The 21547-nt window shown below is 40.9% G+C and overlaps 1 protein-coding gene across 5 annotated transcripts in view; it reads right to left on the reverse strand.

The window, feature by feature from the left end:
* Nptn (neuroplastin) overlaps nucleotides 1-21547 on the reverse strand; it is a 75982-nt gene that overhangs the window by 1428 nt on the left and 53007 nt on the right. For 2 of the 5 annotated variants that reach the window (XM_008836458.2, XM_008836455.2), the window contains 4 exons: nucleotides 9555-9688; nucleotides 8208-8481; nucleotides 863-884; nucleotides 101-175 (listed from right to left, as the gene is read on the reverse strand). In XM_008836458.2, the coding sequence (XP_008834680.1) occupies nucleotides 115-175; nucleotides 863-884; nucleotides 8208-8481; nucleotides 9555-9688 (491 nt within the window). In that variant the 3' untranslated portion in view covers nucleotides 101-114. Of the gene's footprint in view, nucleotides 1-100; nucleotides 176-862; nucleotides 885-7888; nucleotides 7921-8207; nucleotides 8482-9554; nucleotides 9689-21547 lie in introns of those variants that run through there. The other 3 variants (XM_008836459.3, XM_008836456.3, XM_029565071.1) reach the window with 2 other exon arrangements.

Consider the following 21547-nt stretch of genomic DNA (forward strand, 5'->3'; position numbering starts at 1 on the left):
TATAAGGTCTACATCAACTATTTAAAGAATTTGTAGTAAAGTGAACAGAGTTATATTTTAAAATATAACTTTGAAAATCTTTTTAAAAGGCCATACTTACATTATAAGCAGTACTTAATTTGTATTTCTCTGGCGTAAGTTTTTATCTTTGTGATTGTTGGTCGAGTTGGTTTTCCTTTGAAGGAAAAATTGCACTTTATGAGTTTAATTAGTCACAACATTTCAAAGTGTTAACACATGGAAATACGGACTCTTTTCACTTAATGCCATCCCTGTTCCTTCTGTAAAGTTAGGACATCTTTTTTCATTCCTAGGGCAGACAACATACAGATAACTCTCCCTTACATTTCTAAACTGAATTCAATTACTTACAAAGGGAGGGTTACTTCTCTGAACACTACTTTCTCAACTGCTCAAAGTGCTGAGCCATCAACTGGCCGGCCACCTGTTTCTTCTTAATCCTCAACTCTAGGAAACCCTGGCAGTCTTGGATTCATCCCATACTTGCAGTTTATCTAATTCTAGTCCAGCTTGAAATGACTTTCAACAGAACCTGAGGTACCAGATATACTGGTCACCTTCACTGTAATATCAATTTAAGCATTAACAAACGTACAAAATTTTAATCAATCTTTTTGTGCATTATTCACTTGCATGTCTAAAAATGAGACCAGGCAGCCTGGCCTAGGAATCAAATGCTCATCAGTCAGAACCGTGGTCAGGCTAAAAAGTATATACTGCAACATTCATTGTAAGGGAAATGTCTTCTCTTACAATCTGTAATACTCCATTTGACTAAATTGAAAACGTAACAAAATTCAATCAGAAACTGTTAAAAATCAATGTCCAATTAAGTACTTACATTGGCCCAGCTGGTTCATCGTCTATGCGTGTTCAATTTTTAATAATCCATGAGATACAAGAGAAGAAAGGAGAAAACTGTTAGATTCCACATAAGAATGAACAGGACAGCTAACTCCAAGTGGCAAACATGGCTATTCATAGCATTTATTAAAGGCCATTCCATCTGGAGGTGCAAAACACTCATGAAGTTATTTCTAGATTCAGTTTTAATGGCAGGTATGCTGTTTCAATGGTTTTAGTTAACACTTTGAATGCTTGTCATGAAAAACTGCAACTGTAGCGGACAGATAGGCTGTAATATCATTGAACTCATCTTGTCCCCAAGTTCCAGTGGTTCACTCTTAAATAGATGAGACGACAAACCAACATCTCAGTTGTAAAATCCTGCTGTTTGTTTTCTTGTGGGGAATGCATGCAGTTCTTGTTCAATCCTACAATGTAAATGGATGTGCACATGCTACACATTTAACCACACATCCTCACTTCCCCAGAAGACACTGTTTTTTCATCTGTATGAGAGTCATTAGTCTGGAGAATAAGACTTGAAGAAGAGGAAGCCATAATAGTTCAACCTAATACTGGGTTAGTCATGCTGGGCTAGACCAGCAACAGGCATGTGTGAACCAGAGGATACCAGGGAGAGCTGAAAAGTAATATCCCTCTAGAAAAGACTTCACACAGAAAGATGGGGCTCACTCTGGTGCCCTGGCCAAAACCAGAACAGCCATGAGATAGCTCTTTTGTCTCTCTCTCTCTTTTTTTTTTTTTTTGTAAATCAAAAAGCTTTCATTATCTGGGTTTAGAAGCCTTGTTAAATTGATACTTCATAATTCTGATTTATAAGGTTTTCTTTCTTGTTTAAACTAAGGGCAACTTGATCCCCTCTTTTAGCAGATATGCATACATCAAGAAATTTTTTTTTTAAAGACCCACAAAGGGGAGGAAACAAGTGCTCTTAGTTTTTACTATACAAAATTGGACAAACTGAAGGATTTGAGAACAGTTTGATTTCACTGAAGGCTTTTAGAAAAACTCTCAGCAGGATTCCACAAGGGTGCTTTGGTGCACATGAAGCAGTTATGGAGATTACATCTGAGTGTAGGCATTGGCAAGAGCACATGTCAGGAGTAATGTCTGTCAGACGGAGACATTGCTCCACCTGTTCCTTTCAGGCAACGGAGAGGCAAAGCCACCGCCAGCACACACAGTGACTGGAGCAAAAAAGGACTTCAAAAAAAAAGAACCAACCACAAACCAATGACTCATCAGCCAAAACAATACGCTAGCGACACACCAGTGTCCACAGGAGTCCACTAACAGTACACTATTCAAACAGGTACAGAGAACAAACTAGGACTTGAGTACACCCAAGACATCTGTGTGCTGTAATGCAGTGGAGAGATACAAAGACAAACCAAGTACTGAGTGAGACATACAAGCCCAGCCTGAACCCTCCTCCCCTCATCACAGCCTACTGCTTAGCACCCCAGCAGGCCAATCAAATACATGCTAGAAGCTAAGCATCTTGGGAGTTTAAAGACAACATAGAAGCAAATGACCAATTTTAGTGTTCTGTGCACCCTAAAATACAAAATTCTAATGCAAGATAGCCGAATCAAGGATATCACCAATCTACCCCCAACTTTAAAAAGCAGGAGAGGGAGAATCACACTAGCAAGGCTAATCTTCATAGCAGACTACGCACCAACCTAAGCACTTCCTACCACTGACTTTTTTCTGTTGGCGTAGGGGTGTACCCTAGTGTCTTATTAGAAATGCCACTTTCCACTCTAACAAGCTGGCCATAAGCAAAGGATTGCATATAAGTATTTGAGCAACTGTGTCTCTGTAGTAGGTGCTGTGCCTGAGTGGGAGCAGCTGTGACTCATGTGGGGTTTAAATCCCAAGAACCCTTCATCTCATTCCCAAATCCACTTGGACACCACAAAGAAGAGGGCTCTCTGCCAAGCCACTGACTGCGGCATCACTCTCCCTTACAGATCAGACAAGAACAACTTGACCCCTAACAGGGAAGTCAGGAGAGAACAGAACTACAGAGAAAGGTACAAAAATCAAAGTAAATGAGGATTAAACAGCAAACTAAAATCCAAATTAGTTGTGAAAGTGAATGAAGTAAATTTGAAGAAAAGTGTTAACATTATGAACTGTGCATTGTATAGACTGAAGCGGAGATTAAACAAACTCCAAAAGCATGCATATCGCTCACTTACCACCATGTTTTAAGGGTTTGATGCAATTGAGGGGGGAAAAAAAAGAAGTCACAGTAACCGACAAATATCAACATACCCCAAAACCCTCAGGCCAAAGCCATCTTAAACAATGACTGTTCTCTCCACCTGGGGATTACTCACAGCCACTGCCTAGATGAGAGGAAGAGGACTGAGGGGAGAATGAAACAAGATGCTTCTGGAATCCATCTGATGGGCGTAAAGCTCCTAGTGGAGTTGGTGCACACACTGGTTTGTCTGCATGTTGTTTCCCCACTGAAGGCACTACCACCTTCACGCCCTCATTTTACACCTCATGATATAGGAAGGGCGCTCTTGAGATACCTGGTACATAATATACTGCTTCTCACAGTGTCTCCTCCAAAATGACGGCCTCAGAGTCAAATAACCAAGACCTGATTCTGGTGAAAGCTCCTACGCCATTACATTCACCTCACTAAGGATTCTGTTTGGTTTTTAAATAGCGTCTTATATTCCAGACTGGCCTAACTCCCCATGCAGCCTAGGGTGACTCTGAACTTCGGATCCCCCACCTTTACTTCCTGTGAGCTGGGATTACAGGCATGTAACCATCAAGTTGGGTTTATATGTTGCTGGAAATCAAACCTAGATCTTCATGCATGCCAGGCAAACTACTCTACCAACTGAGTTACATCCCTGGCTTTTGTCTCTTCTGACACAGGTTCAGTATCTAGCCTAGGCTGGTCTTAAACTCACGAACCTCCTGACTCAGTCTCTCAAATGCTAGGATAATTATGGTTTCCAAACTTACTTAAATTTTGCCTGATCTCAGCAGGGTAACTACCACTATACCCAAGAGAGATGTAATGGTCACTTCCATCAATCTCTTTGTTTCATCCAACTACATAAGGTAACTTGTGACTGACTCAGATGACACAGAGTGTTTTAAACATCACATCTCTGGCTTGCTGTAAAGCTCCATATGCTACCAAATGTTTTGACCAATTAATAGAATTTGTAATATTGAACAGGTCTTCAATTTTAGTGTTTCTAAAAGAACTCATGTCACAACTACTAAAAAAAAAAAAAATACTCCTCCGCCACTGTCAAACCTGCCAATACCTTCAACACCAGTAACTTAACTTCCTTTGACTACTTATAAAAATTACATCAGTGTGAAAAAATTCTTTAGTGCTGTCACTTCCTTTCTTAAATCAGCTGTTGTGATTTAAATTAATGCCTGTTGCCGGGTGTAGTGCCGCAGGCCTTTAATCCCAGCACTTGGGAGGCAGAGGCAGGCGGATCTTTGTGAGTTCAAGGCCAGCCTGGTCTACAGAGTGAGTTCCAGGACAGCTGGGGCTACAAGGAGACCCTGTCTCAAAATGACAGGAGAAAAAAAAAAAAATTAATGCCTGTTAAGGTAAACAAGATAGCCAGTAGAACTGAAGGCCCCCCATACTGAGCAGGGTGGGAGGAGCTCTGGGACACACTAACTGGGCTTTGAGCTGAGTCAGCAAGGGAGTCAACACAAAGGTAGCGTGCTCCAGGCAGGAGTTCAGTTGTATCACGGATGGAAGACTAGACCATTTAATATTTTCAAGGAATATACAGTGAAAGGGCAAAGCTCTTATCTGACTCTATTTCTGACTTTTTTTTTTTTTTACTGAAAACACTAAAAGTGAAAGCAGTATGTATATAATCTACCTACAACATAAGTAACTTATTTAGCACTGATTCTTAGTGATCAAAACAGGTTACTAAAGATTGTAGGTGTGAGGTTTCATCTGTACAACAGCCTGAGGACAGTCAAGGAGATAAAAAGACCAGGGTGTCCTTTTTTAAAAAAACAGCCAACTTCAACCTTAGGCACTTTCATTGTGAAAAATCTAAAGTAGTATGTGCTTTTCTAATTAAACACAAGCTAAACTGTGTGGTCTTCTATATTGTTGTACTGTTCACTTAATGCTTATTTTTCTAGGTAAGGGGATGAGCGACCAGTAACTACAGACTGCCTAAAATATATACATGAGTTTATATACATATATATATTATTTTTATTTTATGTGTATGCTTGTAGGTAAGTGCACTCATGTCGTGCAATGCCGCCGAAGATAGAACAACCAATGTTCTTAACCACTGAGCCATCTCTCCAGCCCCAAGAGTTTATATTTTTAAAAGTTCATTGAAATGAACCACGGGTGTTGATAATAAACTACGTATTTGACAGAGAAAAAGTATACCAGGCCTACAAAAAACTTCCCATTTTCATACCGGCATAAATTAGGCTACAGAGCCACATAAGATTTTAAGTAAAATTTTACTGCCGGAACATTCCAAGTCCATATCAGATAGTGTACCTCTTCACTCATCTCAACACAGTGTGCAAATGTATGTACCAGTAAATTTAGAGGAGCAATGGGAAGAAAGCACATCAGGGAGTTTGTCCTCATGAACTGAGCTGGAGCTGAGGAGAAACTAACAAAGAAAAGGCCAACAGTGTAGGCAAGCTTACTGAAGAACAGTTAACTTAAAAATATATATGCTGCTTCCAGAAGAAAAGCCAAAACAGAGGAGGATGGAATCAGGGAGGAATCTGAGAGAGGTAAAGACAAAGGAAACTATGGGATGAAATGCTGGAGGTAGGGCAGGGGTGTGAAGATGGAAAACGGACCCTGGACCACACTGGCTATAGGGAAGGGACGGAGAGAAGGCCAACAGTGTGATCATTCCAGAATCCCACACTTCACCCAATCCAACAACAAAAAAGTAAAAGCTGCTTGCATGATAGTATTCTCCCAAGAGACCAGTGCAAGGAGGTTTTACTTTGCACTTACCCTGCAGTCATCTCTTTTATGCAGGATTCATTCTAGAATTTAGTCTAAGAGATCTTTTTCCCTCCAGGAAGCTGTTCAGAAGACTGCCCTCCCCCCCATCTCAGTTCAATAACCAAGGAACTCTTAAGAACTCTTCAATGAACAGGCATCTGCACTTGTCAGATACAACCAACACTAACCATTTCTAAAGTCTAACCTGAAATGTGCTGGAACAAAAGCATCAACAGAGTGGCTTATGAGAAGACTGGAACTTCTGGCGGAGACATGCTAAGCTAGTGTGTCACTGTCAGGAGAATGGCGACGACCCTTAAAATTCAAAAATCAGGCTCTGAAACCCACCTGTGCGTTTTCTTAGCTGACTTTATGAAGGTTAAGGAAGGTGACAGTGGGCACAACTAATTCTCTCTCACTGGTCTTGTGTTTTTTGTTTTGTTTTGCTTTTTCCACTCCAGTGCTGAGACTCAAACCAAGGGCCTTGTGCTCTAACTAGCTAAATCTTAACCCCAGCTCCTATCTGGCAAAGCTTTAAAGCATTCTGAAGGGATGAAAAGTCCCATCCCATCCAGTCCTGTCCTCCCCCATCATCTTTTTTTTAGAGACAGGGTCTCTTTAACTCTGGTTGGCCTGGAACTACATAGACCAGGCTGGCCTTGAACTCCCAGAGATCCACCTGCTCCTACCTCCAGAGTACTGGGATTAAAGGCATGTGCCACCATGCCTGGCAGACAAGGCCCTTTTCAGAAATGAAACGTAACTATTTCCAAATAGCCAAACTTCAAACACACAGGAAACAAGCAATGTTCACCCTCCTTCTCCCACCTCTCCATCCAGCTCACTGGAAAAGTATATCTGGAGGGGAGTCCACCAGGTCTTCCCGCAGACATTATAGTCTCATCAATCTCAGTACTCACTCTAAGAATCTACTTAGTGCAGGTAAGAGATTTAATGTAAATCTTTAATGTAAAAAAAAGAAAAGTAGCTGTTGCTCTCAAACATGTCCTTCCAAGAATCTTAAAAGCTTGTTAAGAATCTAAAATGCTAGTGATAAAAGTTCCATTAAGTAAGTTTCCTTTGAAATGAGTATTTATGATCAAATTTATATAAGATTTTCTCAAAGCCGTTTGATTCTAGGCATGTCCCATAATGTAAGATTATGCCTTTGAGGGGGCACTCTTTCCAAGGGAGTACAAGACCTCACTTAGTGCGCTCCACTGACAGACATGGTATGGTGTGGGGAGAGTGGGACACTGTAGTCCTATGCTCAGTCATATGAATTCATCAACTCTGGGGCGGGGGATTCTGTACAAGTGCAGATGGTAGCCCAGCACCACCAATGCTCCAGTGTGCACTGACCTTAGGGGCACACACTTCTACTCTAGTCAGTGACAGGTAAAAGGTAGTCATGGTCAAGTGACCAACTTCTATTTGCTGATAATATTGTAGCCCACAGGGTGGAGATGAGGAGCTTGTTAAGAATCTAAAATGCTAGTGATAAAAGTTCCATTAAGTAAGTTTCCTTTGAAATGAGTATTTATGATCAAATTTATATAAGATTTTCTCAAAGTTGTTTGATTCTAGGCATGTCCCATAATGTAAGATTTCCAGTCTCATTCTTTCTATACTTAGGGGTTCACTGCAGTTCTATTCCCATTATACCTTCTGTAACCCTGGGCTACCTGGGAGACAACCTGGGGTGTAGGCTGGAGTCAACACTTAGCTGTCTTAAATCTAGAAGTTAAGCTATATCCTCTCTAGCACTCTTGAGACAGAAAAGCCAGAAGCCTTGAAAACCTATCAAAGGGACCAACTAGATAAACCAAAGTCTGGCTTCTTCTAATAGCTTTCTGGACACAATCTAATTAGTCTGGGGCAGTTACCTACAAGGGCTACACCAGGCAACCACGTGACAAATTAGATACCTTAAATCTGCCTGAAAGGACAGGTGGCCTGTGATCTTGGGGTGGCTTCTAGGCTTGACTTGGATTCTCCTCAAGCTCAATCTGCCTGATGATCTGTATTGAAGGAGGACAGAGCTGAACAAAGAGATTGGCAGCTGCCCATTCACCACATGGCCTGAAGGGCAAGGTCTAGGGTTTGGAGAACACCTAAACAGGGAGAAAGCTAATTATATTTCTAGGTGGCTAATACAAAAAAATCTTAAGGGTGGGGATTAATAACCAGTGTGAAAGTTTTCCTCTTTTCCTTTAGGAATGGAATCCAATATCCTTATATTCCTCTTGGGTATGTGGAAACCACCCCAAGGAACCAACCCCAACTTTACTCTTAGGGATGCTCTTACCATCAGGAACTTCATCTGGCCTCTTCCTCTTCTCATACACAACAATGATCACCACAAGGATGATGATTTCAGCCAAAATTCCCAAGAAAGGCCAAAGTGGAGCAAGGTGGCTCCGTACCCTGAGGACGGTGAAAACGGAAGCAGAGCCAATGGAGTTGGTAGCATTACATTCATACTCGCCAGGGTCTTCTGTGATCTGAAGGTTCATAATACTCAATTCAGTGTAATTCTCCTTGTTGATGATAAAGAAGCGACCAGAGGTATTGACAATATCCTGCAAAAAAAAAAAGTAGAAACACTCAAAGGTCAGAATAGATGAGCTACTACGCAAGGGAGGGTGGTAATGTCCTCCATTCTTATCAGGACACTGGCTGAAATGAGACAACAGTGTCTAGAACCAGGTTTGTTCAAAGAATTTTGAGCACTTGCCAGGCGTGGTAAATTAGCAGGCCTTTCATCCCAGCACTTGTGAGGCAGAGGCCAGCCTGATCTACATAGTGAACTCCAGACCAGCTGGGGCTACAAGGGAGACCCCGTCTCAAAACACCAAAATCAAAACCAAAAAGCAACAACTATAAAGTATAATTTGGAATTAAAAGCTATGGAGGATATATGAAAGGAAATTGGTTAGAAATCACTGAGTCAAGAGACATAAGAGAATCCAAAGCACTATTTAAACACCATCGAAAATCACTCCACAGGGGCAATAGATTGTTCAGTGGTTAAGTGTATTTACTATGTAGTGAGAATTCAGATCCCAATACCCAGCGTAACAAACTGGGTGCCCTGCACATGCCGGTTACCCCAGAAAAATAGGTGGAGCGTGACAGAGGTTGCTCTTTGTCTCCTTAGTGTGTCCTCAGTCTTTTTATCAGTATTTTTTTTTTTTTGTCTTTTTGAGACAGGGTCTCCCTGTAGTCCCAGCTGTCCTGGAACTCACTATGTAGACCAGGCTGGCCTTGAACTCACAGAGATCTGCCTGCCTCTGCCTCCCGCGTGCTGGGATTAAAGGTGTGTGCCACCACGCCTGGCTTTTTATCAGTATTTTATAAATTCTCAGTCCATTGTCTTCCAAAAATCAAACAAATGAAAAAAGAAAAACACAACAAAAAAACACCATTCAAGAAAGCAATGTGATCCCTTACCAGACAGACAAAAGCTGAACACAGACTGTCCTTCAGCTTCATGGTGGAAACTGACTCATTCCACAAAGAGTGACCCAAAGCATTCCCACACCCAAAGGAATAGCTATTGCAGTAACTGGTCCAGATATCTAGACCCTCAGAGGAAAAACTCCATGAACCACAGAGACCTAGGCATAGAGGACCAGGGCTGCCTCCTACTCACCAAGAGCATACCATTCTCCTTCTTGCGCCATATCCATTCTGGGTGGGGGTAGCCAACTGACTTGCAGTACATCATGGCATCCTGCCCTTCATTTTTGTTCTCACTCCGTTTATGGCCAGTGATATCAGGAGCAGCTGTGGAAAGTATTTAAACAAAGATACCATCTAAACAAAATACCAAGGGTCTTAGGGCTTACTATCTCAGAGCCCTGTCGGTCTTTAGGCACACCATCATATTCAACTTTGATAAAGAGACTTTCAAGTCAGAATAGAGTAATGGGGCCAATCCCATTACCTATCTCTGCTTACAAGTAAAGTTCTTAATATATGAATTTTCTATGAATGTAGACCCATTGGAAAAAGACATAAGCCCAAATGACCTAAGTGCCCAAATGCCTTCCTCAAAGGCACTGTCGCTTCTACTAGTCCAAGTTTTCTTAAAACACCTGCAGTGACAATTATAGATCATTTCAAATGTCACATATTTGCTTAAGGAGATGAGCAATCCTTGAGAGCTAAATATATAAAATCAAGTCCTACTATAAGGTACGTGAAAAGAATGAATACTTGAAAGTACTATCCAATGGATTCCAAGGACCAAAGCTCTCCCAGGAAACAGGGCAACTAGCCCAGAGGGCTTCACAAGAAGAAAGGAATGATCAAGAGCTTCAACCAATGTCTCCCAAAGGTTTTGATAGCCTAATAAAAATCTGATGTGAGCTGGGTGTGGTGGCACATGTCTACTGGGAGGCAGAGGTAGGCATATGGAGATTTCAAGGGCAACCTCAGGTTATACAGCAAAACCTCCCACAAAAGGGCAACCAAAACAAACATGACCACCAAGCCTCCTGACTGGAGTTAGACTGGAATTCACAAGATGGAAGAGAACAGACTCCTCCAGGCTGTCCTCTGATCTCCACATGTATACACAAAATAAATAAATGTTATGGATGGTTTTTTTTTTTTTTTTTTATCTTTTTGAGACAGGGTCTCCCTGTAGCCCCAGCTGGCCTGCCTCCCAAGTGCTGGGGCTAAAGACATGCGCTACCACACTCAATAAATAAATGTTTTTAAAAAAGGAAAAAAAAGAAACTTTAAAAAGAGAAAAGGCTGGGTGTTGATGGTTCATACTTGTAATTTCAGCACTTAGGATGCAGAAGAATAAGTTGTTCAAAGGCAGCCTCAGATGGGGGGAGGGTGGAGCAAGGATATATATGACTAGACAAATCTGTAACTACCTTAGCCCAATCTTGGGAGAATTTTTAGATATGCTAGAGACAGACTGGTTCTCTACCTTTAGGGATCACCTAGGAAGAAACAAACAGATAAACATTAACCGATGGTCTAAAACTAAACTGTTTCAAGGATCCAAGAGCATGATATGGGGTTAATTCTTTGCATTTAAGCTTGTTTCATCTTAATTATATTTTTCACTAATGCCTGATTAGTTCCAGTAAACTGAAAGTAATAAAACTCAAAAGTGGCCAGCTATATTTTTATTGTCCAGACTGGGAAAGGGAATCAAAATTGGTGCTAGTTCCAGTTCTGTTGGCTCTTTATTCTTTGCTTTAGTCTATACTTATCAAACAGATAATTTTTGTCCGTCTACTTCTCACTGTTCTTAAATTGATAAGCTGTCAAAATATCCATTGAGGCTATAAAATCCTGGAGAATTATATCACATTGTGGATCATGGTCTGATCCCACATACCACTTTTGAATTGCTTGGCTTTTTTGCTTAAAAACAATCCAAAGTCCTACAGTGCACAGATTCCTAGGCAGACTGGGCTTGCACATAAATTTCAGAGGCACCTGGACAGGAATGGAATAGGTAAGCTATCTTTCTAACCAGTTCCCAGAAAGCTAAGGTTTGCTCAGTACCACTCTGTGAAATGCTTTCTAGAGTGAATGTTACAAAGGAAATGTCTTATTTTTCCATAAAAAAATTTTTATCACCAAAGGGAATAAGCAGACTGCTTCTATTGTGCCCACAAAAGCCACATTTCCCATAGCTACTCTGCCTTTTCTCAGGTCTATTGATCACCTTTTCTCAGAGATTTTGTCAAAAAATATTAAGCATTTCAAGGCAAGGAGTAACTTTCATAGCTATACCATCAATCAAAATACCATCAGAGACTATGGGGCCCAAGCAGCAGACGAGGTCTAAGCAGCAGAAGGGCTAACACAACTTGCTTTTGTTGTGTTTTACTCACCTGACAAACACGATCTCTTTTACATGCCAAAAACGTGTCTTACAGGGAAGGCAGGTAAAGCCTTTCTGTTTAGGTATATTTAGCACAGTTGTGAAAAAAGGGAGTAGGTCACATATCTTGTAGGAAGAACACAATAGCAAACAGAAGTTTGGTTGTAATACATGAAAAGGTATGCCCATTCATAAGGCTAGTCAGGATCTGGACAAGGAAAGTGTGCATGACAGAAGTAGTTGTAGAAGTGGGGAGAGGTAGTGAGACTTTGGATATATTCTGTATGCTGAGTTCATGTATTTGTTAATGAATTGGATGTGTGGGGCATGAGGAAAAAGGGAGTCTAGGATGACTCCAAGGTTGAGTAACCTCAAGAACAAGAGCTGCCAGTCACTAAGATGAGGAAGACTACAGGAAACTTTTGTTTGTTAAGGAAGAAAATAATAATGATGGTGAAACTCAAAATTTCAAGATTAAGATATGTTGGGGCTGGAGAGATGGCTCAGCGGTAAAGAGCACTAGCTACTCTTGCAGAGGCCCGAAGTTCAATTCCCAGCAACCACATGGCAGCTAACAACTGTCCTTAACTCCAGTTCGAGGAGATCTGATGCCCTCTTCTGACCCCTGTGACCATTGCACAACATGGGTGCACTTGCATACATGCAGGCAATACACTCATATACACAAAATAAATCAAAATAATAAATATTTTATAAAAGATTAAGGTATGTTAAAGGCACATATTTAACATCAAAGTTGAGTTGTAAGGCAGGATCCTCCGGAGCTCAGGGGAATGGTCTAAGATAGAGATACAAATTTTAGAAATCAGCTGATATATTTTTTTTCACATTTTTATCCTCCTTTGACTCAGAGAATACCCCCCATCCCTGGCCAAATTATTTTCCTAATTTCATTAGCTATGTGAATTCAGTAGTATCACAGCTTTTATTGTGGTTTGAATTTGAACTGTCTCCCATGGGCTGTTTCAAATGCTCAGTCCCTAGCCTATGAAATTATTTAGAAAGATATAGGAAGAAAGGAAGGTTACTAGAGGAAGTAAGTCACAAAGGGTTGGCCTCTGAAGGTTTTATCTACCTCTGGTTGGCCTACATTCTACTTCCTGTCTGCTACCATGTGAGTTAAGTCACTGCCTCACACATTTTAAACCACTGATGGAACAATCCCATTCTGCCTTCCAGGCTACGAAGAACTAAAATTACGAGTAAAATACACCTTTTCTCCCTTAAGTTGTTTCTGTCTCTAGAGTACATCAAAACCACCTAGACGGCTGAAAGCTAAATTGGCATACAGCTCCACAGTTTCTATAAAAAAAGAAAATCATAATTTGAAAGGACTCAGACAAATGATCATAACATGGAGAAGGATGGAGATAGTCTTTATTTCCTTTTCAGTCATCAAGTAAAGGCATTCCACAAAGGCTTCTATTTCCATATAGGAACATGGCCTTACAGGCTACTTCTAGATTAGCTAACCCCCGCTGTGCTTCACTGGTCCTGTTTGTAAGCGCCTACAAAAAAGTCTTCAGTACTTAGACCAACTGCTGCTTTCTCCTCATCTTATCAAAGAATACTACATTAAAAAAATGTGTTCCAAAAAATAATACCTTTGGATGCTGGAAGCCCACCTAGCAGGAACTAGAGGGAAGGGGAACCCAAAGCTAAAACATCCTACCCCTGAGTAGGGCGTGGTAGCCCATGCCTTTAATCCCAGCACTTGGGAGGCAGAGGCAGGTGGATCTCTGTGAGTTCAAGGCTAGTCTGTTCTACATAGCAAGTTCCAGGTCAGCTGGAATTACAGAGAGACCCTGTCTCAAAAACACCCCCACCCCCCAAAAAAAATCCTACCCTAAAGGGTGTAATTATCACGTTCCTTAGCCTTTGGATCCATTAAAAAGTCTATCACTATCTTTTATGGTAGTGGCTCAATCAAAGTGCTTGCATCACCAGCTGAGCAGGACACTATACCCACAGCAAGGAAGGTAACCAGGTATTCAGAGTACATGTCATTAGTGAGAGGCCTGTTGGGCCCAACTACATGTGATGACATACAAATAGCTCACAAGTTCTTTGATATGTTGCCATTCAAAACTGAAGCTTGATTTCCCTTATGTTGAGTTGGAACTGAATTTAATAACTCCCATTTTAATAAGTATTTGCATTCTGTATTACTGAGGGGAAAACCTGAAACCAGAACAAGTTCCAAAAATGATGAAAACATACACTGTATAACTGAAAATTGCATAGCAAATTTCTCGCATTATTTTTACTTGTCTATGTGTTGGAAAAACTCTAGACATGAGATGAAACTGATTTACAAGCTCAGAGTTGAACAATATAAAAGGCCAAGCTTTAAATTTAGGAATCAAAAATACCTAGATTCTCTCAAGTCTCTATTGGTTATCAACTGGGCAATCCAACAATGGTCACTTGAAATATTTTATTTCAGTGTTCTCTTTTGTAAAATGGGAGTAATGCATACACATTATTTCACAGAAGCCTTGAGAGGGCTAAATCACGTCTCTATACTAAACTAGCAAAAGTTAGAACTCAGAGTCAAAAATAAAACGCCAGGGCTAGGTATATACTATAAAGAAGGCATGGTGGTACATCCCTGCAATCCCAGCACTTGGGAAAACAAATCAGGAGGACAACACTGAATTCAGGGCCAGCCTAGTCTACACAGTGAGATATAAGCTAGGCAAAGGTACTGTGCTAGTTAGTTTTTGTTAACTTGACACAACAAACCAGAGTAACCTGTAGACAGAACCTCAATTGAGGAATTTCCGCCATCAGAACAGCCTGTGACCATGTTTGCAACACATTTTCTTAACTGCTTCTTGATGTAGGAGCACTCAGTCTACTTTGGGCAGTACCATCCTTGGGCAGGTGGGCTTGGGCTATATAAGAAAGGTAAGTGACCATGCTAGGGCAAGCAAGCTAGTAAGCAGCATTCCTTCAGTCTCTGCTTCAGTTTCTGTCTCCAAGTTCCTGCTCTGTCTTCCCTCAATGATGGACTGTAACTTCTAAGATGAAATCTTTTCCTTCCCAAGTTGCTTTTGGTCATGGTGATTATCATAGCAAATGAAGGCAAGCTAGAACAGGTACATAGGGACACTCTGTTTCTAAAAACAGAAGAAAATGCAACAATAGCAAAAACCCACTTAACTGAACCATCAGTTAAGGAAAGAGAATACCAAGGCTTAGTTAGACTCCAGAGCTGATAGTGGCAGTAAATCAGATGATGGTTTTTATGCATTCTTCTCACTTGCTCATATAAATAGGACTTTCACTGTAGCTCTAATAAAGCTTACTTTAAAAACATACTGACAAATTATATCAGTTAATGGCCTATTTCTAGTGTTTCATATGATCTTGCCACTTAATGCTTACCTAGTTCCTGTTGATCTGAGAAATCTAAACCTTCAGTGTTTAAGACAGAGAAAACCTTCCTTCCCTTTACCCTTCTTCAGGGAGGGCACAATCAAGTGCAAAGAATGATGGGAAGAAAGCAACAAAGAGTTCCTTTGAAGTGATTATTGACCTAACTTGGGAATTAACTTGCTCTCTGCCTCCTTAGTCACATGCTCTAATCACATCACTTCAAGGGTATCCTAATAAACAGCAATGCAGGGTCCCAAAAGAGACTTGGTTACCAACAATACTTGACATAATTTCATCACCTGGGCAGCCTGAGCCTTTGGGTGAGGAAAAACTTTCCTACCTATATTCTCTTAAAGCAAAGTGTTTAGCTTTTCTGTCAAGTTCGAAGCTGGAGAAAACGGTTACTCAGGCAAACAAGGCGCGTTCAGACAAAACTGATATTAAGTAACAGAATATACCTGAGAAAGGGATCAAGGTATGAGGTTTCACGCATAAGACCTTTCAGTGGTCACCTTTCAAAGCAAATTTATAACCTACCAAGCAACTCATTTTCAAAGAAAATCTGTCAATGAGTGAGCAGTTTTCAAGTAAATACAGTCATTCTACATAGAAAATCTTTCTGCTTCCTTTATGCACTCTACCCTGTCCCCATCACATCTCTGTTGCAAGCAAAATAAAGGCTTGTTGGAAGGCAGAGAGAGAGTTAAGATTAATGTTAGTCAAGGACTAAGCCCCAGAAGGAACATGAGATTGGTGCACATGGAAGCAAAGACATAGGCTTTTGATCAAACCAGCCTTCTCCACACAGCAAATTCATTACTGGTTATGAAGACTCAGAACAGTCTAGGGCCTGTGTTGCCTTCTGTAGCACCATGGAGATGACACAGAAGTTTCCTCTAAGGCAATGGTTCTTAATCTTGATTGTAGATTATAACCACCGGGCGTTTTGCTTTATTTTATATTTTATGAGAAAGGGTCTAACTATGTTGCTCAGATGTTCTTAAACTGGTAAACTCACTGATCCTCCTGCCTCAGCCTCCCAAGTAGCTAGATTACAGGCATTGGCCACCATGATTGGCTTCCTGGAATGTTTTTAAAAAGCCTGAAGCTCAGGCCACATTTCTGATGAACTAAAACCATCCCTTGTCAGGAGGTGTGGCTCAGAAAACTGCTTGCTAAGCATGCATGAAGTCCTGGGTTCAATCACCAGCACAGCATAAAACCAGGTATGATACATTGCAGGCCTGTATCTCAGCCCCTGGAAGACAGAGACAGGAGGATCAGGAGTTCAAGGTTATCCTCCACTACACAGTATACTAGAGGCCACCCTGGGATACATGAGACACTACTCCTCTCCCCCCACATCCCCAGGCAAAAATAAATGGATGGATGGATGGATGGATGGATGGATGGATGGATGGATGGATACCATTCCCAGCACCAGTGCTACAAGTTACAAGACAGAAGTGTCCTATTAGACAGGAAGACAAGTGAGCAGAGGTACAGGGCACATTAGGTTAACATTCCCCACATTAAAAAGCTAGTATTTGCCATTAGGAAAACAAGCTCAGAATTCATTTCTTTTAATTTCAAATTCTCATCTGTGTTCAACTGAGGGAACCACAGACTATCAGAGCCAGACATAAATAAATGAACCTTAAAAGATTAGCTATTTAATCTTACTTCACCTGACACTAGAGGAAACTGAGAGAAGTGACTGGTCAAGGTCATGGTTAAGTTTAATGACAGGGCAAGATTTCCTCTCAGTCCAAGGCCCTTTAATTGTTCTATGCTGAACACAGCAGCATGACCTGGTGCTTAGACAAGCTCTGGTGCTAGAGTGCCTGGGTGAGAATCTGGCTCCACTGGTTTAGCGTCAACGCTAAACCTCAATTTTCTCACCTGGAAAGTAGTTATAATAATAGTATCTACCCCATACCATTGTGAAGACTGAAGGAGTGGAAAAGATCAAAGAATGCTTGGCATATAATAAGTGTACAATAATGGTAGCTGCTATTATTATGAAAGGTCAGCAGCACCCTGGAGAGAAGAGTAGGAATAGTTATTTTAGTTTAAGATGATGCTCATTAATGCCCTAGAGTTTCATGGTATTAAGATCATGCTTTCAAAGACTTCTTATGTAGACTAAGACTTTGAGTCAAAACCAACTTTTACATCACTCGCAATACAAAGGATGTTACAACCTCTAGGTATTCTCTCATGCTCAACTGTTTTTGCTGAATGAATGACTGTGAAAATGCTGCTGTTGTTAAAGGTGCTATCCAAATGTGAGCTGTATGTTATTCCTTTCAATGATCATTCGTACTCCACCACCCAGTATCTCATCAAGGTGGACGACGCAGGGCAAGTCCTTCAAGAAATCCTAACATTTCATCCTAAAAAATATTCAAATGCAAAGAAAGCTAAGTAGGGAGGAAAAAAACAAAATCCATTTTAGAAAGGAAGGAAGGTCAAGAGGAGAAAGGATCAAAGAATTGAGGAATTACATTGATAGAAAATTCCAACACCTATTTCTCAATGAATCCTCTATGTGCAGTTCCTAGAAGTCATAATCTCTATAGTCAAGAAGCTAGAGAGATGTGCACCCCCGTCTGAATGAGCTTTAAAGATCTCTGGGAAGACAGACTTTGGGGTAGATGTCACAGCTCCTTCTGCTCTCCTGGCCAGCCAGTCTTGGTCCTCCTTCTGTTCTCACACTTGCACAGATTACTTGTTGAATACCTAAGATATGTGCTGGAATGCTGAGGCAAGAGGCTCACAAATTCAAGGCAAGCCTGAGCTATAGATGCTAGAGAAGGGGAATGGGAAGAGTAATATTGCTTTGTGGGGGTGGAGGGAGGGTGGACACTGGGGAACTTCTGTAACTCTCCACCTTAGTTTTTGAGGACAGGGTGTGTCTCATTGAACCTGGAACTCACAGATTGGCTAGACTGGCTGATCAGCCAGACCCCAGGGAATCCTTTTGTGTCCATCTCCCAGTAGTGGGATTACAGGCCTACACTATTACACCCAGCTTATTATGTGGGTGCTGGGGACCTAAATTCAGATCCTCAGGCTTATGCAGCAAGCACTTACCCACTAAGTCATCTCCTAGCCCTAAGATTACTTAGCAGAGTGAAAAGGCCTGGTCACCAAACATAAGTCCTTTCTTTACTGTGAAGAAAAGGACTGACTACAGAATTAAATATTGAAGAAATATGTATACATGGTCTGAATCACATTGCCTTCAGGTGCCAATTTAGTTATACAGAAGACGACTCTGAGACTTCTTCAGTAAAGAGGTCACATACCATCTTGAACATAGCAAATTTCTCAAGTATAAGCACCTCTTATTTTTCAAATTCCTGCAGTTATAAAAAGGTAACTATCTTTAGCCGGGCGTGGTGGCACACACCTGTAATTCCAGCACTCGGGTGGCAGAGGCAGGCGGAGCTCTGTGAATTCGAGGCCACCCTCTCTACAAAGTGAGTTCCAGGATGTCTGGGGCTACAGGGAGACCCTGTCTCAAAAAGACCAAAAAAAAAAAAAGAAAAAAGGTAACTATCATTAACCCTACTCTGGAGGCACTGCGGAAATAAAATGAGAGTACCTATGACAATGGTTTGGAATTAAAACACACTCCACTTTAAATGTAAGTCAGTTTTTACACCCAAAAGCAATTGGAAACTAGCTTGGAATATGAGCCTGGGTATGCAAACCTTTTTAAACTTAACACAGAATAGGCCAAATGTTCCTAATCTTTACCAAACTATACACATCCCGAAAGACTTAAGACATTACATTTTGTTTTCTAGCTAGATGCTAAGACAGTATTAGAACTCCTTACGAATTTTCTTGATAGACTATATATGCTTATCTATTCAATGTGATCACAAACCATGCTTTACAATTTCATTTAACAGAACTTCTTAGTCCTTAAAACAAGGATACCACCACCATCTACTCTGTCTTCCTCACAAGGCTACAGTAAAAACACAACAGTCAACAATTTAACACACTAGCATATAATATGATAGCATATCATCCAAGTTGTAACTTCTTTTGTGCGTCTACATTCATGCGTGTAGGCACCTGTGCAAGTATGTAAGTACAGAGTATGTATGCAAGTACAGAAGCTAGAGGTAATGTTGAGTTTCTTCCTCCAATTTTTTGAGACAAGATCTCTCACTGAACCTGGAGGTGGCAGACTCACTTAGACTGGCTATAGTCAGCAAACCCCAGGGATCCTCCTGTCTCTGCCTTCCCAGAGATCGGATGGAAAGGGCATGATACCATGCCCAACATTTTTATGTGGGTTCTGAGGAATCAAAGTCAGATCTTCACTTATATGACAAGCCCTTTACTAACTGGACCACCTCCCAATCTACAAGCTGTAACTTCTATCTCAAAATACTCATCCAGCAGCCCCCTATACCCTGTCCCTTCTCACTATTGATCCATACCCTCTAGAGAAAGATGAGAAAGATGCCTCTGGGGCTGCTAAATCCATCTTCTTAAAAAAATTTTTTTTTAATTTATTATTTTGTGTTTGTATGATGGGGAGGGAGGCTCCATGTTATGCACTTTGTGGAGGAATTGTTTCTCTCCTTATACCTTTATATGGGTTCTGGGAATCAAATGCAGGTTCCCAGGCTTGCACAGCATGCACCTTTACCCACTCAGACATCTCACCAGTTTTCTGAACCTTACGCTCTAAGGCAGCCAGACCAAGAACAACAGAAAAACTGTTTCCTCTTGACGTGCTACTTAGAAATCACTAACACCAAATCTGTAAGATTATAGTTACTTAGAATTTAAATTGTTTATAATTATTCCAAAGGCTCAAGGAGGATCCACAAGCTAAATACACCATTCTCCCCCTCCCTCGCCTATCCTGTCCACTGCACTTGGGACTTTTTATCAAGAGCTCAGTCAGGAAAGTTGAAGACCTCAAATCTCACAAAGTGAGTCTCCCCATACCACTCAGTCACTTACAGTGGTGAAAGCCCATTACTGGCTTGAGAAAATGTTTTTCCATACCTTACATCCTCGTGTTAAAGTGTGACATTCTTCTTTTAAAAAATTATTTTATTTATTATTTTTATTTTATGTGTATTGGTGTATTGCCTGAATGTAGGTAAGTGCACCCATGTCATGCAATGCCCGCGGTGGTCAGAGGAAGCTGTCAGATCCCCTGGGACTGGAGTTATGGACAGTTGTTAGCTGCCATGTGGGTGCTGGCATTCAGGTCTTCTACAAGAACAACCAGTGTTCTTAACCGCTGAGCCATCTCTCCAGACCCAAAATGTGTCACTCTTTAAAAGCAGAATTTGTGACCTGCAACTACTGAAACTTCACTCAGCAGAATTCAATCTGGCAGCCAGAGGTGGCACTGGCAGTACCTGCATTAGCTCACAAGCTAGGATTGCATTGCCAATATATTACTTTCCCTTCATACTATCTAGTGGAAGCTCAATATGACTGACCCTTTCTTGAATTTGCCTTTGAAATCTTCCCAATAGTCTTCAAGGAAGACTATCTTTCCAGCTTCTAGAGATGATCCCATGGATTTAAAGAAAAAATTTGTGTCCTTCCTGAACAAAATAAAACAAAAAGAATAAAAAGTTTCTCTTCAATTATAACCTTTAACAGTAGCTCTGCCTCTCCTTAGTCTCTGGGATTTTTAATGTTTTTTTTGGTTTTGGTCTTTTTCAGACAGGGTCTCCCTGTAGCCCCTGCTAGCCTGGAACTCACTGTGCAGACCAGGCTGGCCTTGAACTCACAGAGATCCGCCTGCCTATCTATGCTTCCCAAGTGCTGGGATTAAAGATGTGCGCCACCACACCCAGCCCTCCCTAGTCATTTTATAACAGTGAAAACACACTGTACTGGTAGTAAAGACCGCGACTCTAGGCTAGCTCTGACACAGACACATTATAGGACACAGAGCCTACGGTTTCACTTTTCAGAGTTACAGTTGCTTCTTTTGACTAATGAATGAAAAATGAGATTAATGCTATTAGGTAGCTCCCAATTTATATAGTTCTATTTGCCCTTCTTGAAACTTTCTATAGCTTTATCTCAAGGATGTTACACAAACCCCCAAAGATTTTCTGTAAAGCTTTTAACAAATCATCTATAAATAGTTTATTAATCTTGCACAATGTACTTTTACAAATAGGCTCACTATAAGGCATGGTCTAATGTTGGGTCATATGATGCTAGTATTTAAAAACTCTGACATATATAAACCAGCAATTTCACATAGTCCAATCTACTATAATAACAACCCTCTTGACGAACCTATGGATAAGTGCCATTGATATCGTTATTTTACAAATCAAGGAATGGAAACACAAAGAAGTTAGTAACTTGCCAAAAATCATAGC

This window comes from Nannospalax galili, unplaced genomic scaffold (genome assembly GCF_000622305.1).
Source record: "Nannospalax galili isolate Female #2095 unplaced genomic scaffold, S.galili_v1.0 scaffold54, whole genome shotgun sequence".
Classification (NCBI taxonomy): Eukaryota; Metazoa; Chordata; class Mammalia; order Rodentia; family Spalacidae; genus Nannospalax; species Nannospalax galili.